General features: G+C 38.0%; 2 protein-coding genes across 2 annotated transcripts in view; one reads left to right on the forward strand and one right to left on the reverse strand.

The window, feature by feature from the left end:
* The first annotated feature begins 5478 nt into the window (after positions 1-5478).
* ERMN (ermin) lies at positions 5479-12965 on the forward strand. Its single transcript, XM_028510535.2, has 3 exons — positions 5479-6070; positions 6725-6817; positions 10386-12965. The coding sequence occupies exons 1-3, from the start codon at positions 5830-5832 to the stop codon at positions 10880-10882; spliced, it is 831 nt and encodes a 276-aa protein (XP_028366336.1). The 5' UTR covers positions 5479-5829; the 3' UTR covers positions 10883-12965.
* A 332-nt stretch (positions 12966-13297) lies between these two features.
* The window catches only part of GALNT5 (polypeptide N-acetylgalactosaminyltransferase 5), a 49155-nt gene continuing 37775 nt past the window's right edge, over positions 13298-24677 (reverse strand). Inside the window, exons 9-10 of the mRNA XM_028509408.2 lie at positions 23180-23341; positions 13298-19423 (exon numbers count right to left, since the gene is read on the reverse strand). Coding sequence (XP_028365209.1) covers positions 19283-19423; positions 23180-23341 — 303 coding nt within the window. The 3' untranslated portion in view covers positions 13298-19282. The remainder of the gene's footprint in view (positions 19424-23179; positions 23342-24677) is intronic.

The raw sequence follows: 24677 nt of genomic DNA on the forward strand, positions 1-24677 counted from the left end.
ATTTTTTCCAATTCTGGAGGTTTGGAGTCTAAAATCAAGGTGTTGGCAAGGCCGTATTCCATTCGGATGCTCCAAGGGAGGACCTGTTTTCCCGCCTTTTCCAGCTTTCACCAGCCGCCTGTGTCTCTGGATCCCCTGCTCGTGTCCCTCCGCCCTCCTGCTGTGGGGTCACAACCAGCACCACTCTCTTCAACCTCGCGCCCCTTCATCAGGACCTGCGGGATTATTACCTTGGATTTGATCTGATAATCCAAGATCATCTCATTTTAAGAGTTTTATTTTAATCGTATCTACAAAATCCCTTTCATCACGTACGGCAACATTCACAGGTTATGGGAATTAGGACTTGGCTGCCTTTGGGCTGGTCATCATTCAGCTGGGGACTTAAAGAAAGACTGGACGCTCAGGTCCATACCTCCTAATAGTCACCTTCCTTGTAATCAAGAGAGAAAGGTTACGTGTGACATTGTTTAAATCCTTGGATCCAAATACGTACGAAGCCAACTCGGGATTTTCTGCAATGCGTACAGGCCTTACTCGAGGTACCAGAACAGCAAAGCTGGGATTTCACTCCAGGTCATCCAGTACCTGAGTATGGACTCAGGAGCCTCTTGACCACTCTAGGGGTCACTGATGATAATGTTCATTTGTCCTCTGTTTAAGAGGGCCTCTTAATTCTTGCTTAGTGCTATCCCTCCTCCTCCCTCACCTCTGCTTGTCTGGGCCACAGGGACTTACACCGGCTCCTTCAGAGCTCTGCTCTCCGCTAATCCTCACCAAATCGTCAGCCTTTTTCTTCCAGTGCTTTCTTGATGTGCAGTGACTCCCTGGATTCTAGGACCACAAACAGATACACTGTTCCTGGGTCTAAGAAAGGCTTTGTTTTAGAGAAATGATTGACAACCTCCCCTACCCCACGCATATACCCCTACATTGAAAAAGCATGCTGAATTTCAAATTCTGTCACATTAAATTATTCAAACTGATGTGCTATTCATTGGCTTCTCGGAGAAATTGCTCTTTACTCTGAGATCTTGTATCACCAAAACGACAGCTGTTGCTTTGCACTGGGCATAAGTATAAACATGAGGTACTGCAATGGCACAAGGCAATCAATTAATTTAATTTATACTAAGTGGCAGGCAGTTATTGTTTCTAAACTAAAATACATGATTGATTTCATTGTATTATGACACTTTATATTTCTGTCTTTTCAATTTGTATATGTTAATCCCTTGAGTGAACCATTTCAGATTATCCTATCTCCTGAGGGACATTCAGGGTTACACACTTCCTTGAAGCATTACTCTGTTTCCTATGGAAGACTCTATGGATTACTGTGGAGAAAGGTGGGCTAAAAGGGGCATTTGTGGGTGAGAATGGGAGGATGAAATGAAGCAGCAGCTATTTTGCAGCTCACACAGGCTGTCTCTGGTCTATCTGCTGGTTCACCTGTGCATGGGGCCACACTGGGCCTGCACGTGCTCCCCCCTTCCCCGCATCTTCCTTCAGCTTCTCTGAGTCTGGGCTCCAGACAAGGGGATGACTTCTCCTGGAGGACTCTGATGCCACCAAGGTCAGAGGCAGTGAGAAATGACACAACACAACGTTTAGTCTGACCTTGTGTGTCCCGGCTTGTTCTTCTCGCTCCAGGTTGCTCTTGCCCTAAACATCCATTTTTCCTTCCTACTTCCTGCCCTGTAGACTTTCAGTTCTGACACCAGACTTGACAACAGACTTAAGAAGACAACTTAAGCAGCAGCCACAATTGTGTAAGATCAAATCCCTTAGGAGAGATAGATCTCTTAGTGGTTCTACCTTTCTGTGTCAACCCTGCTGGATACAATAACCCTGTCTCAACTCTGCAAATATCTGCTTGTGTAAACATTGGCTCCAAGCTGCCAGGATAAAAAAGCCCATCTTTTAAATACATTTCAGGTTTGTAACTCAGTGCTTATTGGCTACATAAACTATAACACTCACTTGTGGCTTGACTTCTCACATATTATTAAAGGTCAGGAGCTTATGACTTTTCCTCAAATCTCGTTTCTGGACCTCATATAGCCTTAACATCAATCATTTCGAGTTTGACAAGTGGAATGTAGATATTTACATACTTTTATTTTGATACTTCACATTCCCACATGAAAATCCTACCATTATCATATTTTGTTATACATTTGATAATTCTTACATGGCAGGATGCCCTTCACTGTTAAGTATAATAACTAGAAAAAAAATTCAGTAAAGCATCTAAAAAAGTCATGATTCACACAGTGGAGATTATGCAATGGTGTTTGAATTAAGGATCATTAGTGCAAATTCTAATATACGTTACAGGTAATGGGTTCTTATAAACAATGGGTGGTAACTTACCTCTTTGTAGATAAAATGCCCTATGTTTTATTTTTTAGCTATGTAGACTCATCGTGGTGCTAAATGTATCTCCTGTTGCCAACTACTTGCAGGAAAAATAGTACATGTTGTGAACCAGTCACCTGACCCCCATTGTTCTGCAGGACAGCGTAGCAACACTGGTTTTTATAGAGGGGAACACCCTGGTTAGCTGATGCTGCTGATATATGAGTCATTTCTCTATTTTTCAAAATATAAAATAATTCTAATGCCAGGAAAAACATGTCAAAGCATGACATGAAAAAAGAAGATACTTAAAAAGTTAAACTCCCATAAACTCTAAGCCAGAGGTATAAATTGCAGGCTGCTATAAGGTCACAGAAATCTAGGTGTGGGAGAGATAAACTAAACCTGTGCACCCTGCTGTGTGCTGGAATTGGAGTGCTTGGCAGTCTCTAGGGAAACGAGAGGGACTGGAGACAGGTCTTTAAGGCTACTATGAGCATTTCTCTGCATGTTGTTGCTGGGCATTGGGTAGGACTGGTGTCACTTCCTGTTCTTAAGGTTCTCACAATCTAGTATTCCTGGCTTTGATGTTGGTTTCTGTATTTTTCCATCTAATTCCAAGCAGTATTTTCTTTACTGCCTTAGACCCTGGGCTGTTTCCATTCCATGTCAGTGGGATGGATTGACCTGGCCTTCAAGCTTCAGATTCTGATCTTTGCATTAACAGATTAATCTTTTTATTTCTGGTGATAGGAAACTCCCTGGCCCTCCCAACACGGTCCTTGGCAGCTTGAACTTCTATCTTGGGAAGGGCTTGCTGCCACCCCAGGCACTCTGCTAACTTCTCCTGGCCACAACTGCTTCTGGAACACTTTGCTTCCAAGGTGGTTAATTCATCAAGCTGGAGCTCAGTGGGACTTACATAAGCATCCAGGCTAGATGGCACCATGCTGCAAGTGCTCACTGGTAGTCTTTCTAGCTGTGTGAATTGAACAATTTCCTTAATCTCTCTCTGCTTTACTTTTCTAGTCTGTTAAAGGGGATAATAATAGTACCTACTTTACAGGGATTTACAAAGATCAAAAGTGTTATTATTTGTGAAGCACTTTGAATAGTACCTGGCATATAATAAGTTCTGTATAAGTGCTTGTCAAACAAATTAAGAACAAATGAATGAAGGATAACAGGCTATGCCACCCAACCAAAATATATCTCTTCGGCATAAGGATTATGTTGAGTTAATTGATTTTGAGAAACAGCAGGCACTGGGGAAGTTCTGAAAACAAAGCCAGGGGTTTAAGAACGTCCCCCTTTTGTGGGGGAAATGAACATTTACAAAGAAACTCTCTATAAGTGTGTCTCCCTCTCTGTACCAGCGAAAGAACAGTGACCCTAAACCACAAGAGGACCTAATCAGTGGAGAAGGCATAACAAAGTGCGTAACACACCTGGCCCTGTTCACTCTGCTTTTCCTGGTGATCCCCCCACCCTCCTCCTAAAACCTCTCTTCCTTTCGTCTTTAGTTGAAAGTGGCATTTCAGTTGGTAGTAGCTTGAGACGTCTCAGGAAGTTGCTTGGTTTCCCTGGGTATCTCCTATGCATATGTGAAGTGTACATGTTAATAAACTTCTGTTCCTTTTTCTCTTGTTTTTCTGTCTTTTATTACAGGGCCTCAGCCAAGAACTTAGAGGAGCAGAGTGAAAATTATTTTCCCTCTCCTACACAAACAAATAATTAGCATGTTGGGGAGAAAAGAGCTGGTGATGACAAGGGAGAGACATCTAGGATCTATTAGAGATGTCTTGCAGGTTCTTGGGAGAAGGAAGGGACAGAGTCATGTATTTGTCATTCTTGACATAGACTTTAATGAGCTCAGCCTAGATACAATTTTAAAGGTGATAAATTTACAATTACTATCCAGACTTTCTTCTACTCTAGAAAAGAACTGAAATGTATTCTCTTGGGAGTAAAATTTATTTGATAGTATATATATTTTTTATTGAGTACTTACCTACTTCAAGGCAGATGCTACAGAGTGGGGACACGTGTAATAAAAGTACACATGGTTCCTGCTCAGACAAAGCTTCCATCTAGTTGGTGAAACAGGCACTATAGCTAATTGTGCCATCACTAGTTTAGTAACATGTAAGGAGTACTCTGGAGGACAAAGACAGTGCATACAAGAGTCCTGTCTTAAATCTGTGGATCAGGGAAAGTGTTAAAAAAGTGTTATTTCATCCTCAGAGCTGAGACTTCAAGGAGCTGGTTAAGACAGGGGTTTGACCGTGAGGACGAGAAGGCTTTCCAAGGAGGTGGGGGCTGGGTTTGGGAGAGGGAGCATGGCAAAGGCTCTGGGATCACTTTGTACTATATGTGATCCCCCCCAAAAGAAAGAAAGACAGAAAGAAAGAAAGAAAGAAAGAAAGAAAGAAAGAAAGAAAGAAAGAAAGAAAGAAAGAAAGGGAAAAGAATTGATGTCTTCTTGTAAAAGGGAGGTGTGGTGGTGGCAGATGTTTTACATTATCACCTGTTTCCCCAAAGGGCAGGCTGTGTTGGTGTTATGGCATTTTACCAGCATCGTGCAGTATCGGTAGGGAGAGTATTTCTGATCGAGGGAGGTGAAACTTTATGGAGGGAATTATGTTAGGGTTTTAAAGGATGAGTTGGGCTTCAATAGATATAAATAAACTACAGAATAAGAAGCTATAGACCAAATGAATTACTATAAAATTGTAACATTTTGGTATTAGCAAGATGGCAGAACTTTTTGTTTGTTTTTTGTTAAACCTTTTCTCTGGGCTCCTGAAAGCAGACCAGGGGAACCTGCTACCAGAACCACTTCTAATAAAGCTGTCTTGTTTACAGGTTTTTGATAAGCTGTCTTATTCTTGAATAAATAAGAAACGATGCCATTGTTCCCTACAAAATAGCTGAGGTTTTACTTGAACAAAATCTGTTTGGAAATGTTAAGCTGGTTACACAGAACTAATATGCCTCAAGGTGGTCATTCTCTCTGGATTAAAGCTGTGGAACAATGGTGGCTCCTGTTACAAGGAAAATGACAAAGGACCATTATGAAGAGGGACAAAAATCTCTGTTCCCAGAGGGGGGCTGACAAGCTGAGAGTTCCCCTCTACACACCAACACAAAAGCCTGATTGCCTCAGATTGTTTGTTTATGTAAATCAAAAGGCAGCCATTAATTCTGCAAGTGGGACTGCTAAGCAACAAAGAAAGTGGCGGTTGGCCGATTAGTGGGCTGGTGGCAAATCTGACAAATCCTATTGCCTTTGTTCCAAGTTCCATCTGGGCACCTGTAGAAAAAAGAAGCTTGTTATTATGCACTAAAGAAAATGTTCTTGGAGTAGGAGTTGGAACTACAGGACTTGAAGGCAACAAAGCGTATCATCAAGGATCTGTTTACTCAGTTTCCTCAAAGATCTCTCTAAGTTGGACTCAACTGTACATCATGACAGATGCTCCAGTGACATTCAGTCAGGTGGAGTGTAATGGAGATATACCACCTGAAAATGGTAAACCACTGATCACTGAGGCCAATGAGGCAGTCAGTGATGTGGAGAGCACCCCACCCTACTTCAGGGCAGAACCCAGTCTTGCAGACTCGCCCACAGAAGGAAATCAGGAGAAAAGTGAAAAACTACAAGGGAAGAGAATGCTGAACTGGTCCATGGATGAGAAGATTCTAAAAGGTAAAACATTTTCCTTCTCTTCAATTTGCTTGATTTGATTTGTAAGCTCACTCTGGATTCTTTTGATAAACTGTTAGGACAGGAATAAGCTGTACATTTTCCCATTCCCATCCTTGCCCAAATGTGGTCCCTTTTCACAAGGGGTTGCTTAGCACAAGGACTAAACCTGTGCCACAGATCCAATCCAGACTTATGTATTTCATAACTCTGGGACCCTGGACAACCGTCCTAGCCTCCTGAAGACTTAGTTTTCTCAGTAGAAGCCAGAAGAATGGTGCCAACATTTGTTGGGTTGTGAAAATTGGTTAAATGTTAACTACTGTTATTTACTAGTATTACGGACAGCTCCATTATTATTTGAGGAATAATTTCAAGTTTAATTTCAAAAGGAATTCAGAATTTCAAGTTTTTCTTCTAAATATACCTTAACATGTTTGCATGATGGTTATATACTTTAAATATTAAAGGAAGATTATCATTATGTATACAATTAGAAAGGAACAAATGAAGAAATGAGGCAATAGAGTAAAATCATTATTTTAAGTGACAATTAAAAATCAATGAATCTCCCTAGTTACAATCTAAAATTATATTTAGTTAACCCTGAACTACTTAAATATTAAAATATTAATCTTTGTGGTTTTTTTTTTTCAGAAAAACCAGAAGAGAATCTCTTTATTGTTCATAGGGCCATCACAGATCTTTCTCTCGAAGAAACAAGTGTTGATGAAATGGCACTCAGAGAAGGTAAGAGGAACCTGTCTCCACTATGTACACAGCACTTGTTTGACTGGCTATGGATGACAGTTTTGGCAAGGGATGGTGCATGAGTGTGGTGTTGAGAACACAGTCCAGGCAATACCTTTCATCCCTCAAAGCCACAATAGGTGGATAGGGGAATCTTCATTATCTGGGGTTCCACCTTACAGAGTATTCTAGAAGCTTCAAGACTGACAATGTATCTGTCTCTTACTAAGCTAGTCCACTAAATCAACCTTTCTTTTTGATTTAGTGTCTCCAAATCTGCATCAGGCACCTTGTGTAAATGTAAATGTTAATCCTAAAAGTTTGCCATTAACATACAATTTAAAATAATCTTATAAACTTATTTGATCTAAAAGAAAATTCCAGTCCTCTGATCTAAGCACAAAATGGTTACCTAATTCTTGTTAAAGAAATCTCCCAGGTGATAAAGTTTATTTTAATTGTGTTTTTCAGAGAGTATGAGAATAAAAGGAACACTGATTTTTAAAAAAAATTTTTTTTAAACAGTCATTTTTTTAAGATGTTATTTATTTATTTTTAGAGAGGGAAGGGAGGGAGATAGAGAGAGAGAGAGAGAGACAGAGAAACTTAAATGTGCGGTTGCTGGGGGTTATGGCCTGCAACCCAGGCATGTACCCTGGCTGGGAATCGAACCTGGGACACTTTGGTTCCCAGCCCGCGCTCAATCCACTGAGCTACGCCAGCCAGGGGAACACTGGTTTTTAAGTGACTGTATTATGTTGCAAATAAAGTCAAGAGACTAAGAGATATACAATCTTTTAGACTTCTCTTCTAAGGAAACACCTACATTCAAGCAATTTCCAAATACAATGAAGGATAAGAATCTATTAATTAATTATTTACTTCCTCTCTTACAGCCATAACTGTCTTATTTCAAAATTGAAGTCAGCTTGTTAGACCTAAGCAATTTAGTTTAGTTAGCACCTTAACAGGAAAAATATTATAGGCATTATTGGTTGAATTATTAGAGCATCACATAAAAAGTAGATGCCAAGGAAGACACAAATGTGGCTGGCAGTTTCCTGGATTTGTCCACATTTCCTGGACACCTGTCAGACTGCCCACCATCCACATGCAGTGGTCCACTGTGTGGGCACAAGGAAGAACGTAGTAAGCAACAGGCATTGTCAACAAGCTCTTACATTATCACAGATAATTTATCAGGCTTAAGCCCCAGTGAAATGGCTAAACCTCTTTGCCCTAGTCTTTCTGCTCCCAATTAGTTCTTGGAGGCAGGATCACGATCTTCCACCTAGAGCCCTTTTCAAATTTCTAATCAGAAGTCCAATGGAGACCAGTTTTTTTAAAGGATCTTTCATTTTTATTAAATAGGAAACAAAAGCAGTCTGGATTTAAGGTAGTGGGTCTCAGTGTGAATTGTTCCATGAATGAATCCTTCTATGTTTGGAGGAACATATGTTTTTCCTGTAAGCTAGAGGTATGTATACATTTCGTTGTCTTTTATTTTCACAATGGCAAATAGCTATAAAGTCTTCAAAGAGAATACTCCTAGTTCAAAAAATAGAAAGATGCTAAAAATATTGAGGAAAAACTACAATTTAAATTCAAGAAGTGATTTTATATGTGACGACTCTATGCCCGAGTCATGAATATGAGTGAAAAGAACAGTTTCTTTAGTTCTTGTGGAAAAGAAGAACACAAAACAAAGCTCAAGATGACAGCAAACATCCTAATGCATACTTATTTACAGTGTAAAGAACATGACTGGGTACCTATGTACACCTAGTCAGAAGTGATAATCCATCTTTAAGTCCATTTTTGTAAGTTTGCAATTTGATTCCTATAGTTGGGGAACAAATAGAAAAATAAAAGAGGAATGAAAAAAAAATTTTTAAAGATTTTATTTATTTATTTTTTAGAGAGGGAAGGGAGGGAGATAGAGAGAGAGAAACATCAATGTGCTGGGGGTCGTGGCCTGCAACCCAGGCATGTACCCTGACTGGGAATTGAACCTGTGACACTTTGGTTCACAGCCCGCACTCAATCTACTGAGCTACGCCAGCCAGGGCTACTGAGCTATGCCAGCCAGGGCTGAAAAAATTTTGATGGAAATGAACTTGTGAATATCTTTCAGCGAAAATAGATAATCGTGGAAGGGAATGGCAAAGAGAAACCTCATCTGTCACTTTTGTTAAAAACTCTTACAGTGTTGAGAGGGATCAGCGAATCCAGGCCTGACAAGGGACTCTGCTCAGGCCATGTTTCTGAGTCACGCACTTTACACACCGCAGCTTCCCACACAAGTCCCCTAGGAGTGAAAGCTCCAAGAACTACCTCTACTCTCATAATTGATTCTTTTTTCCATTCATAGTAAATATTGTTGAGAACACCCTCTTATGATCTGTTTGTAAAGTGAAGTGTGGAGTGGATTAAACTCCTTAAAAGTCAGAGAAATGGACATCACATGGAGGGTTTTCAGTGGGGGGGGGGGAAGGGAGGAATAGGGGGAAAGGTACAGGGAAGAGGAAGCATAATTGGTAGACATAAAATAGATGGGGAGAGGTCAAAAATGGTATAGGAAACAGAGAACTCAAAGGACTTATATGTACAACCCATGGATGTGAACTAAGGTCAGGGAATGCTGGAGGGTTGGAGTGTGCAGGGTGGATAGGGGAGAAGGGGGTAAAATTGAGAAAACTGTAATAGCATAATCAATAAAATACACTTAAAAATAAAAAAAAATAAAAGTCATGACACAATACCAGACAACTTGAATTAATTAGTTGTCTTTAGGGACATGTTTAAAACAATAGGCTAATCTAGCACTATGTAGATACGACCTCAAAATTATTTTTAAATCTTGGCTGTCTAGGAATTAATGGCAGGAATATTAGACTAAAGCGTGCCTGGTTTGGTGGGTTTGGTGTTTCAGTCAGCTGTAGCTCCTGACTTTGGACCATCTGTGCTCCTCCATTCCCCCCTTCACACCTGGCACTTTAGGCCAGCTCTGAGAAGCGTGGTGGCAGGTACTAAATGTGCTCCTGTGAGCATGGCCAGAAGTGGGCGGTCATTGTTTTTACTATTGGAAGAAATCCATTTTTTCTCCATGAGATACCTAATTTTTCTCGAAGTGTGTGTGTGCCTGTGTGCGTAGATAGAGGTTCAAATGTTTATTTTATATATTCACATCCCATCATGACAGTCTAAACAAAATTTTTAGAAGTGTGTCTCAGGGAGTACCAATTTCACTCAGTACTGTAGCCCACAACAACAAAAAATCCATAGTCAAATTAAATTAAGTTGTCAACTTTCTTGGAAATCTACAATGTTTATTAGCATGGCGTGAATAAATTCTGAAGAAAATTTCTTAACTGTGTTTAATTCAGTGTTTTCCAAACTAATTGAATGGTATAGTCCATCTTATTATATGAAATATATTAGTAACCCATAACATAATATTTCATAAAAAATATGTGGGGAAATGATTGTCCAGAAATATAATTTGGAGAATAATTTGGAGGATTTTGGAACCTCTGCACATCTCAACTACCAATTGATTTTGCTACAGGGCATCAGTGGGAGAAGATTCCTCTGAGCAGCAGTAACAAGGAAACAAGTGGACAAAAGGAAAGAATTGTTGAGCAACCTCTAGAAGAAAGAGAAGATGAGGGTAGGAAGGACATAGCTTACCAGGAAACTGAAATTGAATGGCTGGGATTTCGAAAGCCTCGCCAAGTTGACGTGGTACCTGAAGAGGAGCAAGAGGTTTGGGATGAAGAAATTAACAATGAAGACGATGATGAAGATGAAGTTCGAGTGATAGAATTCAAGAAAAAAAATGAAGAGTGTCCTCCCTTAAAGGAGGAAGGTGATCCAAGTGAGGACTCCCCACTGAGCAGCTCCAGTTCCCAGCCAGTGACACCCGATGAGCAGCCAGCTTTTGGGAAGAAGAGTGATATTTCCAGAAGTTCTTATTCAAGATACAATACAATATCCTATCGAAAAATCAGGAAGGGGAATACCAAGCAAAGAATTGATGAATTTGAGTCTATGATGCATTTATAAACTAACTGAATCTGAGAAGTTCTCAGGCCCACTAATGCAAAAGCTAATTCTATTTTCTTGAGATGTATCTTTGTGTGCCTTATTCCACTTATAAGCTTTAAAGCTGTGGAAACTTACTTTCTGTTTTTCTGTAGAATAATGTGAAAATAACCCAAGACAAAATTCAGTCTGGCAACTTGAAATCAAAACCTTTACATTTATTTGTGGACATTTGCTTTTTAAAATTTCACTAACATAGCATTATGGGATAAGCCCTAAACAACCAGAACCCTGGGGAATCTGGCATAATTTGGCTTTAAAAGGACCAGTGCTGGGAAATGTATTCATTGAATGAAGAGACCTATTTGAAATGGTTCCTACATTTCTTCTGGGGTCTTACTGTAACTTGAAGCTTATAGAAAGTCTGTTGTTAACTCTTTCTTAACTTTTAAACATTATTTTATAGACTCTGGCAATAAACTTTTGAAAATACTTTGCCTTTCCTATTATCTTCGAAAAAAATTGAAATGGTTTCCTTGGTATCCACAGAGTGAAAATTCTGTATGGGCCTTCTTCCTCAGTGTTACCATTCACTGAATTTTCTCACTAGAGGAGCTGAGCAATTGTTAGGAGACTTCTGTGTACTAAATGTTGCCTTTATGCTCTCAAGATGAATTCAACCCATTGTGAAGTAGACATAGGGAGGGGCTATAAAATTGATGGGCAATAGACTAGGGTTTTATCAGATAATTTTATTTCTGTGATGGAAAATAAAATCTTGCCTACCAAAATTAATGTCATTAAAAATGAAAATGAGAACTTTATCACATTTTAAGGAAAATACTCTCCCCTTATTATCATGCTTTTCTTTATTAATAATATGTCAGAATAATTTTCTTTCCTAAGAAACTCATAAAACTCTAGTCATAACTGTACCAGTTACTATGAAAATGGAAGTAATTAGCTTAGAATATTCTCAAAGTAGAGTGTGAGTATATATTTTTAGTGAGAAAGCTCTGATAGTTGTTGGGAATATATAATTTACTGGACCTCAGCCCAAATCAGATGCTTAAAATTGTGCCTATGGAGTTTAATCATCCAGTGTGTCAAATAATGTATTGAATATTTATGAAAATGGAGAGTCTATATTTATATAGATTTCTTAGAGAGTTTCATAATTTTTTTATTTCATGCCTCCATATATATTACCCTGTACTTTCTGTCACTCCAGATAAAGATATTTTTTGGCCCTGCAAATAAAAAGACAATTCCTTATTGTCTGAATGTAATACAGTCTCCATTGTACTATTCAACCCTTTGTTCATTTCTTTTTCATTTTGTAAAAAAAACCCAGTTTAGCTCTTCTTAGATTATTGCTTATTTATGTGTAACAAATCCCACACATTTTAATGGCAATTTCTTTAATTCTTCCTGGTCATATAATATATTTCCATAGTATCATATACTATTATTTAGTGTTTACAAGACTCACTTTTGAATTAAGATTGCAGTGTTCTTTTTATTCTTTCAAATACTTTGCAACTTGATCATATAAAAGTTCTGCCAGCCTTAGACTGTAGAACCTGTAGATTTCATTCTTGACAAGGCAAGTTTTCAAAATAAAGCTAGGAAAATCAGGTCTTTATTGAAAAAACTTAGGTAGAAAAGTGATATACTAGGATAATTTCCTGTTTATTTAGATCCTCTAAATCTGTCCATCTGGACAACCTATTTTATTTTCTGGATTACTGATGACTTCTGCAATTTTCTACCTAAATTTAAAGCTCAGTGCTGTGTTATCCTTCATAGAACAGGGGCATATTGTTAATCTACCATTAGCAGAGCTCGTATTTTAAATTATTCCAGGGGAGGTGATGATGCAGTGGTGGGCTATAACCATGTGATATGGCCAAGCAACTAGCTCTCCTGGGGAATGCATATAGATGACAGATAGATGATAGATAGATAGATAGTAACGCTGGCCTTTTTACTTTTGTACTCTTTAACCAGATGATTAACCAATCATGAAAAATTTTGTCAACAAAACATTTTTCAGCGTATATTCAAAGAATAAATACTTAATGCTCATGGGTGAGGCAATGTACGTGCAAAAGAAAAACTGTTCTTTGTCATTGCCTTATGCCACTGTCTTACACTAAGGCCATGGAGTTAAGTGACCACTAGTAACACGACACTGATGGGTGGTTGTTTGGTTCTTTGTAACCTAGGAAGGACACGGGTCTAGTTCAGATTGCATGAGGCATATTATCATATTTGAAACTCACATGAGACATATTAAAATACAAACTGCTAACTACGCAAGAAAGTTTACTACTTCTGTGATTCAAGGTTCAGAGTTGGAAGAAGGACTCTAGTACCTCAGGAAGGAGAATTAATTTATTGTGGGAATGCTGATATTTCTTACATGATTTTTTATTTTCCTTAGTTGCTGGGTGAACAAGAATTAATAATAGCTCTATTTCTTTGTCAATATAAAATTTACCTTTAATATAGTGCTAACTTTGAAGACACAGAATATGTCAGAATCTATCTATCATCTATCTATCTGTTAACAAATAAATTAAAGAACTTCTGTGTCTGACTTGTTCTCAATAAAAGTTTGTGTCCTTCTTTTTGGTGCCTAGGTTTTATTTTCTTTAGCTGCCCTTTAAGATTGAGTAAAAACATTTGCATATCAACAACTATTAATATGATCAATAAATGCTGCTTCAGAAAGCAAGAGAACACATTATTTTAATTCATTTGTATTAGTATATCAGAAGGTATTAAGATGATTGTACATGAAATTGCAAGAAATTTGTAATGGGTTCATGAAAAGTTTCCATTACTTTTATAGGAACTGGGCTATTGTTTTAGATGCATTACTCCAATAGTCGAAAAACATATCTTTGTAGTCATTAGGTAATACATGTAAACTACACCGGCATTTGTACAATAGTTGTTTCTGCATATTTACATAGGGTAGTATTTTTTGAAACACTTTCAAATGGCAAATGGACATTGAAGTTTTTCAAAGTGATAGAAAAAGAAACATTTAAAATAAGTAATAGTAGAGAATAATGTGAAAAGATGAAGCACCAGAGTATCATAAAGAAGAAATACGTTTGACAATATGAGAAAAGCAACTACTTATTTTAAAGCCTGAACTTGCATTGTTCAATAGGAAAAAAAAGGACTACAAAAAGTAAGGTCAGAAGTTATAGCAAACATTTAACAATATTAAAATATCGGACTGTAACATAATAAATACGAATACCAAAACATGTACGCCTCGCATGAAGAACACAAGGTGACCAGGCCATACACCCAGCACAAACGCAATGACATAGGCAGAAGTCAGCTGCAGACATCACTCAGATACATGACAAACTGTAACTCAAATGAGGGTGTCTAGTAATTATTTGGCAGTTAGAGAACTTTCTGGAAATGAATTTGAAAAGTAATTTAAATTTGTATGTAGAAACTTAAAAATTAAACATCACATGTTTGAGACCTTCTTTACAATACCTTCAGTTGGTCAGAGGCAGAAACATTGGGTATTTAAAATGTTCAGATTAATTATAAATTCTTTTATACTCCATAATGTTAATCTAGTTCTCCCATTAACAAATGTTTTCAAAAACAAAATTCACTATATTGACCTTTGCCTTCTCTTGTTTTTATGTTCACCTCTTATAGTTAATAGGTATAAAACTAGCAACATTTGGGCCGTTGGTTGAAAGAGAAGAACTAAGGTATGTATATAACCCTAACTTGAATAAGTGGCATTTTGAATTTAAAGTTTGATTATTCCTTTCAGGTATGAAAAACTGAAAGTGAGAGTGAGAGGTCAACCTGAACTTCTGTCCAGAAGGCCAGATGAAGACAAAGCTATGCATTTAAGAAGAGTTAAAAATGTCCAAAAGTATTTCTTAATTTTCTTTATTTTAAGTAGAAACTCTTGGTTTTACTATTTCCCAATTAAAAACATAAAATATAGAGACTCATATATACATACATAAGCTTATAAATAAATATATGTGCATATATGTATATGTGGACATATACAAATATACACATATATTTACAAAGATTGATGTGTTTTTGAATGGTAAAATACAGACAATCTATGCTTTATTTATATAGAGATTTATGATGACCAATATTCTTAAACTGGAAAATATCTATCAACTGATAATAAAATAGAAAACCTCTGTTTTAAAAGAAAATATTTCTTATTTGATGGCAACTGTCATCATTAGGAACTAAGCATATTAAAAGTTGCTGTATTTGCTGGAAAATGAGAATTTCATGTGTGTTTTTGCAAAGCAAAGTTTCACATAAGTTTGCAAAAAGAGCCTAGTGGGAGTGGTAACTCTTAGGTGACTCATTAGGTTGAAAACAGAGACAGTAAGTTTGCTTAGTGTATGGTAATTTTCATTTCCTTTCTTGTAGACACAGGCACCATGAACACCTAACATACCACCCATCAAAGCTCATCAGGAGTATATAATACATTACATGGTTTATTCAAACCCATCCACGAAATGGCTATTTGCCAAAAATAAATATTTTCTACATTAGCTTTGGTTAGTGATCCTGTTCTCTTTGCAAGGCATCTTAGCTTGCAGCAATTGTTGAACAACCTATGCAAAAGTGGTTGCAAAAGCAGTATGGTGACAACACAATGAAAAAAAGTTACAAGTCTTGGTTTGTGTTTTAAGTCGAAGGATTCTTCAACTTTTCATTTCCCACCTGTGTTCAGATCTGTCAGCTGTGATTAACAGTTGGGGGAAGAAAAAGCTGGCAATATTATTCACAGAGAAGCAATCTCTCTATGTCCACCTCTTCCCCTCATGTTTGTTCCTGGAAATGGAAAGGATTGTGTCCAGCATGAAGTCAAATAAGTAGACCACTGCAAGGCACGTGGGGTTGCTCTCCTTAAGTCTACACTTCAGTTGTTTAACAGAAAAGGGCGTAGCTTCTATTTCCTTTCTGTACAACGTTGATGAGAGAAAACAAAGTGGTTTCATTCCACAACCAAGGGATTTTAACAGAGCCCCACTGAGCTGACTGCCTACTTAGAAAAATATAATCATAGCAGTATGGTGTAGGGGAGAAGACTCTCTCTCTTTTTCCTTTTTTTTTTCATTTTTTTGATCCAGATAGGATAGAAACTGGGTTCTTATCTCTCACAAAGTGGGATGACGGGATGGCACTAGACAATCCCTCTTAGCTATCCTCTTATCTTCATGATGAGGAGAACCAGACCCACTTCACTGAGTTGTGCACAACAGTGAGATGGGGTACAAACTGTGCCTAGCACACCATAGGTACTTAACCGTAATTAGTTCCCATTTTTTCTTTTTACTCCTTGTCATTTCCTTGCTTTAATCCAAGATATTGGGGTCTTCATCTGAGGCATAATTTATTTCCTGTGTTTGAACATAGAAATTAAAGATGTTAAAACAAATAAAGATGGTACTATCTGGTGTTCCTCAACCCCATTCTCTTGCAGGAGAGCCCCTTGGAAATCATTCTAAGTTACTCATGAAATCAAGGTTGACTAGGGAAATTGACTTCCTACATTATAACTATATCTTTGCCCCTCTACAATCCCTATTAGAAGCAAGGCATTTAAATATCTAAATAATGTTTCCAGATTAGTGCAGAGAAGCTGACACTATGCTGTGACCATGACACATGGTGGATTTGGCCTGGTGAGTGACGGCTGATGAAATGTCAGCAAGCAGAACTGTGGAGACTCGATGCTGGTGATAAAACATGGTTGTAGCAACAACAGCTGTGCCATCCTTTGGGGAGGGGAGGGTGGAAGCTTTGGGTAGTTGTTGAAAAAGAGAAAGAACTGGGCAAACTGAAAGGCTCAGAAGCACTCAGATGGTTTGGTAAGTTAGTTTTTGGTTGAATGAGTTCTGTTAACTATTGACATAACCACACTTGTGTTTAAGTTAATGAGACACATAGACATTTCTCTAAGAAGGGCAATAAGTCAAGCCAATCAGGGGAAAACTGTGAAGTACCCAATAACACAGCCCTCTAAGGAAAAATTCAGGGCTGATAAAGACCCTAAGGTGCCCCATCCAAAGGTTTCTTATTAGAAGTACCAGAAGACCTTGAGGCATTTGTATCTTTACTACAGTCTTCTGAAAACAAAATTTAGGGGGCAATGCTAAAAAAATCTTGGTAGTAGATTTCAAAATTAGTCAAAACTGTTAAGCTTAGGCCTATAAAACTCTTAACTAGTGATTAGTTTTTTTGTGTCGTAGAATAACTGAGCAAATATATGCTAAAAGTTGTTTTTAAAATTCTACCCAAGAACAACTATGTGATATATGAAAAAAACCCTTTGTTATATTGACAATATATATTCAAATATATCTTCATATAGTGCATACGTCAAGGTAAAGTCAGGAAGTGCATACACTGAACAGACCATAAGAAGGTTTTCTGAGAAAAACATTGAAACTTCTTCTGCTCTTATACCCAAAGTGAAGTGTATCCAAAACATAATTCATCCTTTTATGACAAGAGGTGGAGTTTTTGGTATAACAATAGAGTCTTTAGACTGGGGGACAATAAACCTGCAACATTTCTCTGTTTGTGAAGAATTGCATGAAGCACTCAGCATACTCAGTTTGGTCGGCAGTTCAGTAAGGCATCTGGCAACCACCTTGTGTTTTATGGCCTGCATGGCTCTGTGTGGAGAGAGTTATCTCATAATCTAGTCATTCTCTGATCTCATCCGCAATGTCAATTATTTGTAAAATGCATCCCAAATATGATGTAAAAAAGTAAAATTTGCCCCCTTCTGATTCTTGTTTATTGGTCTGCTCTTATGAAATTAGCTGAGAATTAAAAATGAACTTTAAATTGGAAGGCAGAACTAAAGATGCTCAGGTTTATCATCAGCTCAGCTGAACAAAGGTGGGTATTTTTTTGTTGTTGTTTTGCTTTTTTTTTTTTTTTTAGATATTAGCAGGCATATAGTATGATTACCCTCCAGGACCCAACTCAGGCAAAATGGTGTGTGTGTCTCTTTCAGAGAAATGCTGTGGCACAGATTTGTTCAGGCCAGTGCTCTGGGGCACGAGATTGAGCCTTGTCTCTGGAGATTCACGTTCTAATCCTGATTCTCTCACTAACCGGCCTGGGATTTCAGACAAGTAACAAGTCTTCTAGGTATCAATTTTCTTATCAGAATGAATGTAAAGGATATCAGGATTTCTAAGATCTTCTCTGATATGCCTAAGTGTTCACATGCCTAACATTAGGGGCTCAGTTCAAATCAAAGGAATATTGAACTTGCCCCCAGTGTTATCATTAGCTCCTTATCTGAGGCTTTATTATCCTCCATTATTTTTGCCAGGTCTAAAGCGTTTTCTTACCCTTTTTCCTGAAGATTGCTTACCTCATTTTATTCCCCTTATTTTGTTTTCTTCACTTTATTTCCTTTTTAAAATCTTTAGAGCCCATTTTTAGCATATTTATCCCCTAAATGCTGCTAAATATAAGGCAGTATTTTATATAAAAGAACCTTAATATTTTTGCATGCCCTATTTCTCTTTCATTTCAACTCCTCTTACTTGGTCCTGCATTAGTGTGTTCAGTGATTAAATGTATTTCCGGTTACTACAATGTGTTGTGATCAAGCCTCTTTTACTTTGCCATTTTTGTTTCCTTTTTAATATTCACGTGAATCTACGAAGTTAAGTGTAGTTTTAAAAGCACAAAATAAACTGAAGCTATGTTCACATCTAGATGGAATAAGTATTTGACTCCCCACTTAAACAATTTTCCATTGACTCATCTTGGTAAAGAGCACTATGTAGTAGTGTAGATCAAATGCTGCCGTCAAGGAGTATGATATCAATACTATCACAGACTGTAAGGTAAACCTGCATGTAGCCTGGGGAGTTTCGCCAAGTGATAGCTGTGTGTTTCTGCGGTCTTCCAGCCATTGTAACTAATCTGTTTTTTTTTTTATGAAAAAATAGTAAATAAAGGACCAATTTCTCACTGGTTTTAACCTACTTTGTGGCCAAAAGAGCTGATTATTACCCAACACAGTCATTATGATTATGATTGTACTTCCCCAAGTACTTCTGTCTTTATTCGCGGGTGCTTGGCGGGTTGCTTGGGGAAACTTAAAGGCTGATACTAGCCCAGGGCAGGAAGCAGGCAGTTCAAAAGGGTTCCTGGTGCTGAAGAAGGACTCCAATTCAATGTAGGACTGTTTCCCTGAGTTAACATTTGGTATCTCAAATATGATTTTTAAAAATCTTCCATTCAAGTGTTATTCATTTTGAAAATTTAAATTACTGTGGACAAACATAGTCACTGAGTTCACTATCTTTTTCACAGTGTTTGATGGCCTCACTAGACAAAAACATCAATTCCTTTTCAGTCTTCAAAATACTTTTCAAATTTCCACTTTTGATATGGCTTCTTTGGGTCACAAGGAGCAACTTTCAGGGTCTTCTGAGAAAAATTTCCTTCCAAGCATAATAGCTGATGATAGTTTGCAAAAACAATGTGATTTACCTGCAGAGAAAGAGGATCTGGGAATGAGCCACAGACTGAATTTGACCAGTGAGATGTAAAGAAATGGAAACCAATAAAAAAATAGGTATTTACATTTTTGATTATTTAGGAATTATCCTAACTAAATTAATAACATAAACACAGGCTTTAGACACTATTAATTTTGTCTCTCTCTCAAGCTAAGTTCTCATACTTCAAAGATGAATTTTCTGATCATATGGCTGATTACTATATTATTTAAAGAAAATATTACCAGATGGCATTTGCTATATTTGATGGATGATGGCCCATCACTGATGGTAGGAAAGAAAAAAACACATAACATGACAAATAGTGAGTTAGTTCATTTCTTAATTAAATCCATGCCTTAGAATGCAAATTTAAAATACAAAGTGCTAGAAAAAATGATATATTTAATTTACAAGATCCCCACCATAATCCCTGAGTACATAATGCCTGATGTCCAGAAAATTCAGATGTAATTAGGAAAAATATCAAAGGTACTTCAGGGTTCTATTATTGCTTAATATTTATTGATATGCTAGGAATATCAATAATCTACTTAGAACTTGCTCATGGCTTTATAATTTTTTTTACCTATCATACTTCTCAATTATCCAGGACTATGACAAAAATAATTTTAAATATATATATGTATATTATGTAATACTTTGTAGTCGACCATCCTGAGTGGCGTGGGCCCAGCCCCAATGGCAAACATTTACTGCAAAATAGCTTCCTAAAAACCATGCTAAACCTTCCAAGGATGAGTGTAACCAGTTCAACTACTTTTGCCTTTTCATTTGCAAATATCCCTCTTCTGTGATGTGATTAGCAGCATTGGCTCCTTTGTTTTCTGTGAAAGGTAACTACCTAAGTGAACCTGTGTATGGTAAATGAGGACCATCATGTAATGGGCGGAGAAACCCAATAAAGGGCTGTCATGGTGGAGGCCAAGGCTTTTGCTCCCCTTGAGAGAAAAGCCATGCTGTCCCTTTCCCTCTACTGGACTCAGGGTCCGTGTGAATGTCTCATGTCATCCATAATGATGTGGACACTGCGAGGCAGTGTCTGCATCAATACCTTAAAAATATTATCAAATGGGGGGGGGCTTAAAAATAATTTATTTTACAGATACTCCTACAAAAATATGTTAGAAAAAAATAGACCTCTGGTAAAATCATTCTAAATGCTTTTATCTACTGGAGCATTTGGGATGTAACTGATTTAACTTAGATTACCAAGTGTGACCTCTGCACTTATAGGGTGCCCCCTGTACCATCATGGGCATCACCTGGGAGCTAGATGGGAATGCTGAGTCTCAGTCCCACCATGGACATATTGAATGAGAATCTGCATCATAGCAAACTCCCTTGTGGAACTTTGGAAATATGGTGTTTATATAAGCTCAAGGTCTTTGTGAAGGAGTTAGGCTTGAGCAAAATTATTCTGAATTATCTACAATATTCTGCTGGTGGATTGTAAAGAGGTAACTAAATAACTGGTCCCCAGCCCAAAGACACTTGCTGTGAGGACTAGTGGTAGAGAGGTTTTATATTTCCCAAATCCTAGAAGCCACCCATGAAACTATTCACTTTTATGTGGCCATAACCTGAAGCATTTGGGGAAGGCTCACCTAGAGAAGATCTTTTAAATGCTGATTAATAAATGTATAACTTGAATAACTCATTGGTATCCAGAGTCAAGCTTACTATTACTATTCCTCCTTCCATGAAGCTCCTAACTCCTAATGCTTTCTGAAAGGAGAGAGATGCTCCTGCCATTCATAGTCTTATTTCCACTGCTTTTGTTTTTTAAGACTTTTATGTCTTGGGGGACTTAGAAGTTTAAGTATGAAAACTACCAAAATACTGAAAAAAGAATGACAGCTTTCAAGATACTCATCTCCATGACATCTAGCAGCATGAGAAGGGGAACCCAAGGCGGAAGGTAGCTATATACTGTGTTACAAGTCACAGTCACAAACAAGGTAGCAGAATAGCTGTCTAATTTCTGCCATCTTAATTAAATCACCTTCTTTATAAATTGGCTTACTGTTTCAGGAGGCTGAAATTAAACTTATGTAAAAATCAGTTAGCTCTGGCCAGGTGACTCAGTTGATTGGAGTGTTATCCCACGCACCAAAAGGTTGATGGTTCAATCCCCAGTTAGGGCATATACCTAGGTTGCAGGTTTGATCCCGGGACATGTATGGGGACTGTCTGATCTACATATCTCCTTTCTCACAATGATGTCTCTCTCTCTCTCTCTCTCTTTCTCTCACTTTCTCTTTCTCCCCTTCTATCTAAAATCCATGAACATATTTTTGGGTGGGAATTCAAAAATAAAATTAATCAGCTAATAAGCCTGAAGTTTCTCAGTGGGGCTAACCCAGTTGGTAAATAGCCCTATGTGACTTAAGGATGGACTGTTTCTAAATATTTCCTCACCAGCCTAAAATATTTTCTATTTTCAGATTCACTTCTGGAGATAAGGATTTTGTTCTCCTTCCTATATTCTCTCTCTCTTTTTCTTTTTCCTTTTCTTCTTTCTCTGCCCCCCCCCCCCTTTTTCTTGCTCCCTTCCTCCTTTGGCACAGAGTTAGGGAAGCAAGAGGTAAGATGTAATTTATTTGGTATATATTTATAGAGTTTTCCAACACTATAAAACATAAAAATAGCAGTTTATACACTAGTAATTCCTCATTTTTTAAAATAATAATAACTATTGTCACTAAAGTGAAAAAAATCTTCAGGAGGGATTAAAATGTAACAGAGAAAATCTAAATGGAGATAAACTGGAGAATGTGTGGCTCAGGCCCTGATTTGGATCCTGGGCAGGAAAGAAAACATCCTGAAGAGAGTAGTCACTGGCTGTGATATCACAAGGAATAGAGGCACTCCAAGTAAAACAGCATGCTTACTTTGGGGCCAGCCCTGAGCAAAATGATGGTCTCCATATCTCACTGCATTTAGTGGATTTGGTGGCTACCTTCTACTGAGATAGTGGAGAACTTGAGAAGGCAGGCCTGACAGTATTTCTGCCACTCCAAGATCCTACATGAATGCGTCTGACTTTGTACCCTGTTAAAATAGAATTGGGAAAAGCTGAGAGGATTTTGTATGAATAGGGTATTACAGGGGTATTCTGGTAAATATTAATCACTGGACCTCTGGAAAAATACCCCCTGACTTGTAGCATGGATATAAATACTCCCATCATGGCTGCTTTCAAGTTACTAAAGCAGTATCACTGCATGTGCGCTTGGTAAGCAGGTAGGAGCTGACTCCAGCACCCCCAGAGAGCCCAGGCCTCTGGAAACTGAGTGCATGAGATGTGTTCCTGTTGGCAAGAGGCAGAATGTGCATCCAGATGCATACTGAAATGCAGGGCTTATGAGGAGCACACTGCTTCTTGCTTTCCCCATATACTCTCCCAATAAGGCTTTCTGGTAAACAGTGCAAACCCATTCTCACCTATAAGCCTGCCTTTTGACATTGTTAACTGACTGAAGCAATGGCTTTTAGAACCAGATCATGAGAACTACATTAACCAACAAAACCTGGTGACTACTATTTAAAATAACTGATTTTAAATAAATTTGTAAAAGAAAAAAAGAATTTGATGATTTACAAAAAATGTGTTTATCTCTCTGTAAGAACTTTTACATTGCTTTTGTTGTCACATACTCTCTTGTGTCACATTTCCTTTAAAGTTGGATTTGTGGTAAAGAAGGGATACAAAGATTGTGCTTACCAGTCCCGAATGAAAGACAGATGTTGACTTATGCAGCCATTTCAGCCCTTTGTTTCTGTTGTCACAAGGGTGCAGCCTCAGGGCTCCCTTATCAGGGACAGGAGCCAAGCACCATTCTTCGTGTTTGATGAGTCTTAACCAGGTGTAATTAAATTGTTGTAGCTGTGGAAGAAGTGAGTAAGAGAAAAGTCACTTCAAGCAGAAAACACAAGTTGGTTAGTTAGTTGCAATAATTCAACTTAGTACAGTTAGTACATTCATGTACATAAGTGTCATTTCAGGTGCTCTGGGTCCCAGACAATGCTGGTGCTTGAAGTACTGGAGCATGCAAGCACCACAGGATTATGGCCTTGAGCCACTGGGGCTACAGGGAGATCTAAATCACAGCTCTAAATCACTTTGGCAGGAATTACTACGTTTCTTTGTTTAATACTATCTAGACAATTGGACTCTTAGAGGGAGTGCTAAGAATCTTCCTTGTGCTTCCCAGCACAAGGGGTCAACAGGTTGCTGCTGTGTGAGTGCCCCCAGTTCATAGAAACTGCTCTTGAAGAAGTCTGGTTTTGGGGAGTCACCAAGGTCTAAAATAAAAACTGATTCAGGTAATAGAACCACTTTTCAATTTCCACATATTTTCTCCAGTTATCTACAACTTAGTACTATCTGCCTGTTTGATATACTATAAGGCTCTGGTTCTGTGGGAAATTGTTTTACACCAATGTAAACATATTAGGGAAAAATAGGCTAAATGTTTTTATCTCCTGAAGTATTTGGGATGTAGCTGATATTTAACTTAGATTACCAAGTGTCCAGGTGTGTCCTCTGCACTGACAGGGTGCCCCCTGGACCATCAGCACCATCACCTGGGAGCTAGTTGGGAATGCTACATCTCAGCCCCACCATGGACATATTGAATCAGAATCTGCATTGTAACAAACTCCTCAGGTGATTTGTGGGCACATCAATTTTGAGAATGTGGAAGAAAATGGGGTTTTATGGAAAATAACCTTGCAGGGTGATCTGATCATAAATTCCCCACTGGGCAGATCATGGTGGGTATTCACCCCTGTCCATTTTTCTGTTAGCACACCTTTGAGATATTCCTTTAAAGACCCTTTCTTCTAAATGTGACCACTGTTTCAGACCTCTGTTTCTAAGGCGTGAGAGCACATGATCTGAACTATCCTGTAATCCAATCCCCTCCTTGCTTTCTCCCACATATAATCTTCCTCACATATCCCCCTTAATCTCAAATTCATAAAAGAAACTGCAAAATGGTTATTCTCTGGAGCATTTGAGATCTTATTCCCTGGCATATGCCATCAGTTTGGCTCAAATAAAGTCATAAAAATTCTCTATAGGTTTGGATATTACTTACATTGACAAGAAGCATGGACATATGTCATAATACAAGGAAGCTATGTAGCTACTAAGAGAAGCTGGATAGTACCTTGCAGAGCAACATCTTGACTGGTTGAAAAGTTAACTAAAGACTTTT

Source organism: Phyllostomus discolor, chromosome 4 (genome assembly GCF_004126475.2).
Source record: "Phyllostomus discolor isolate MPI-MPIP mPhyDis1 chromosome 4, mPhyDis1.pri.v3, whole genome shotgun sequence".
NCBI lineage: Eukaryota > Metazoa > Chordata > Mammalia > Chiroptera > Phyllostomidae > Phyllostomus > Phyllostomus discolor.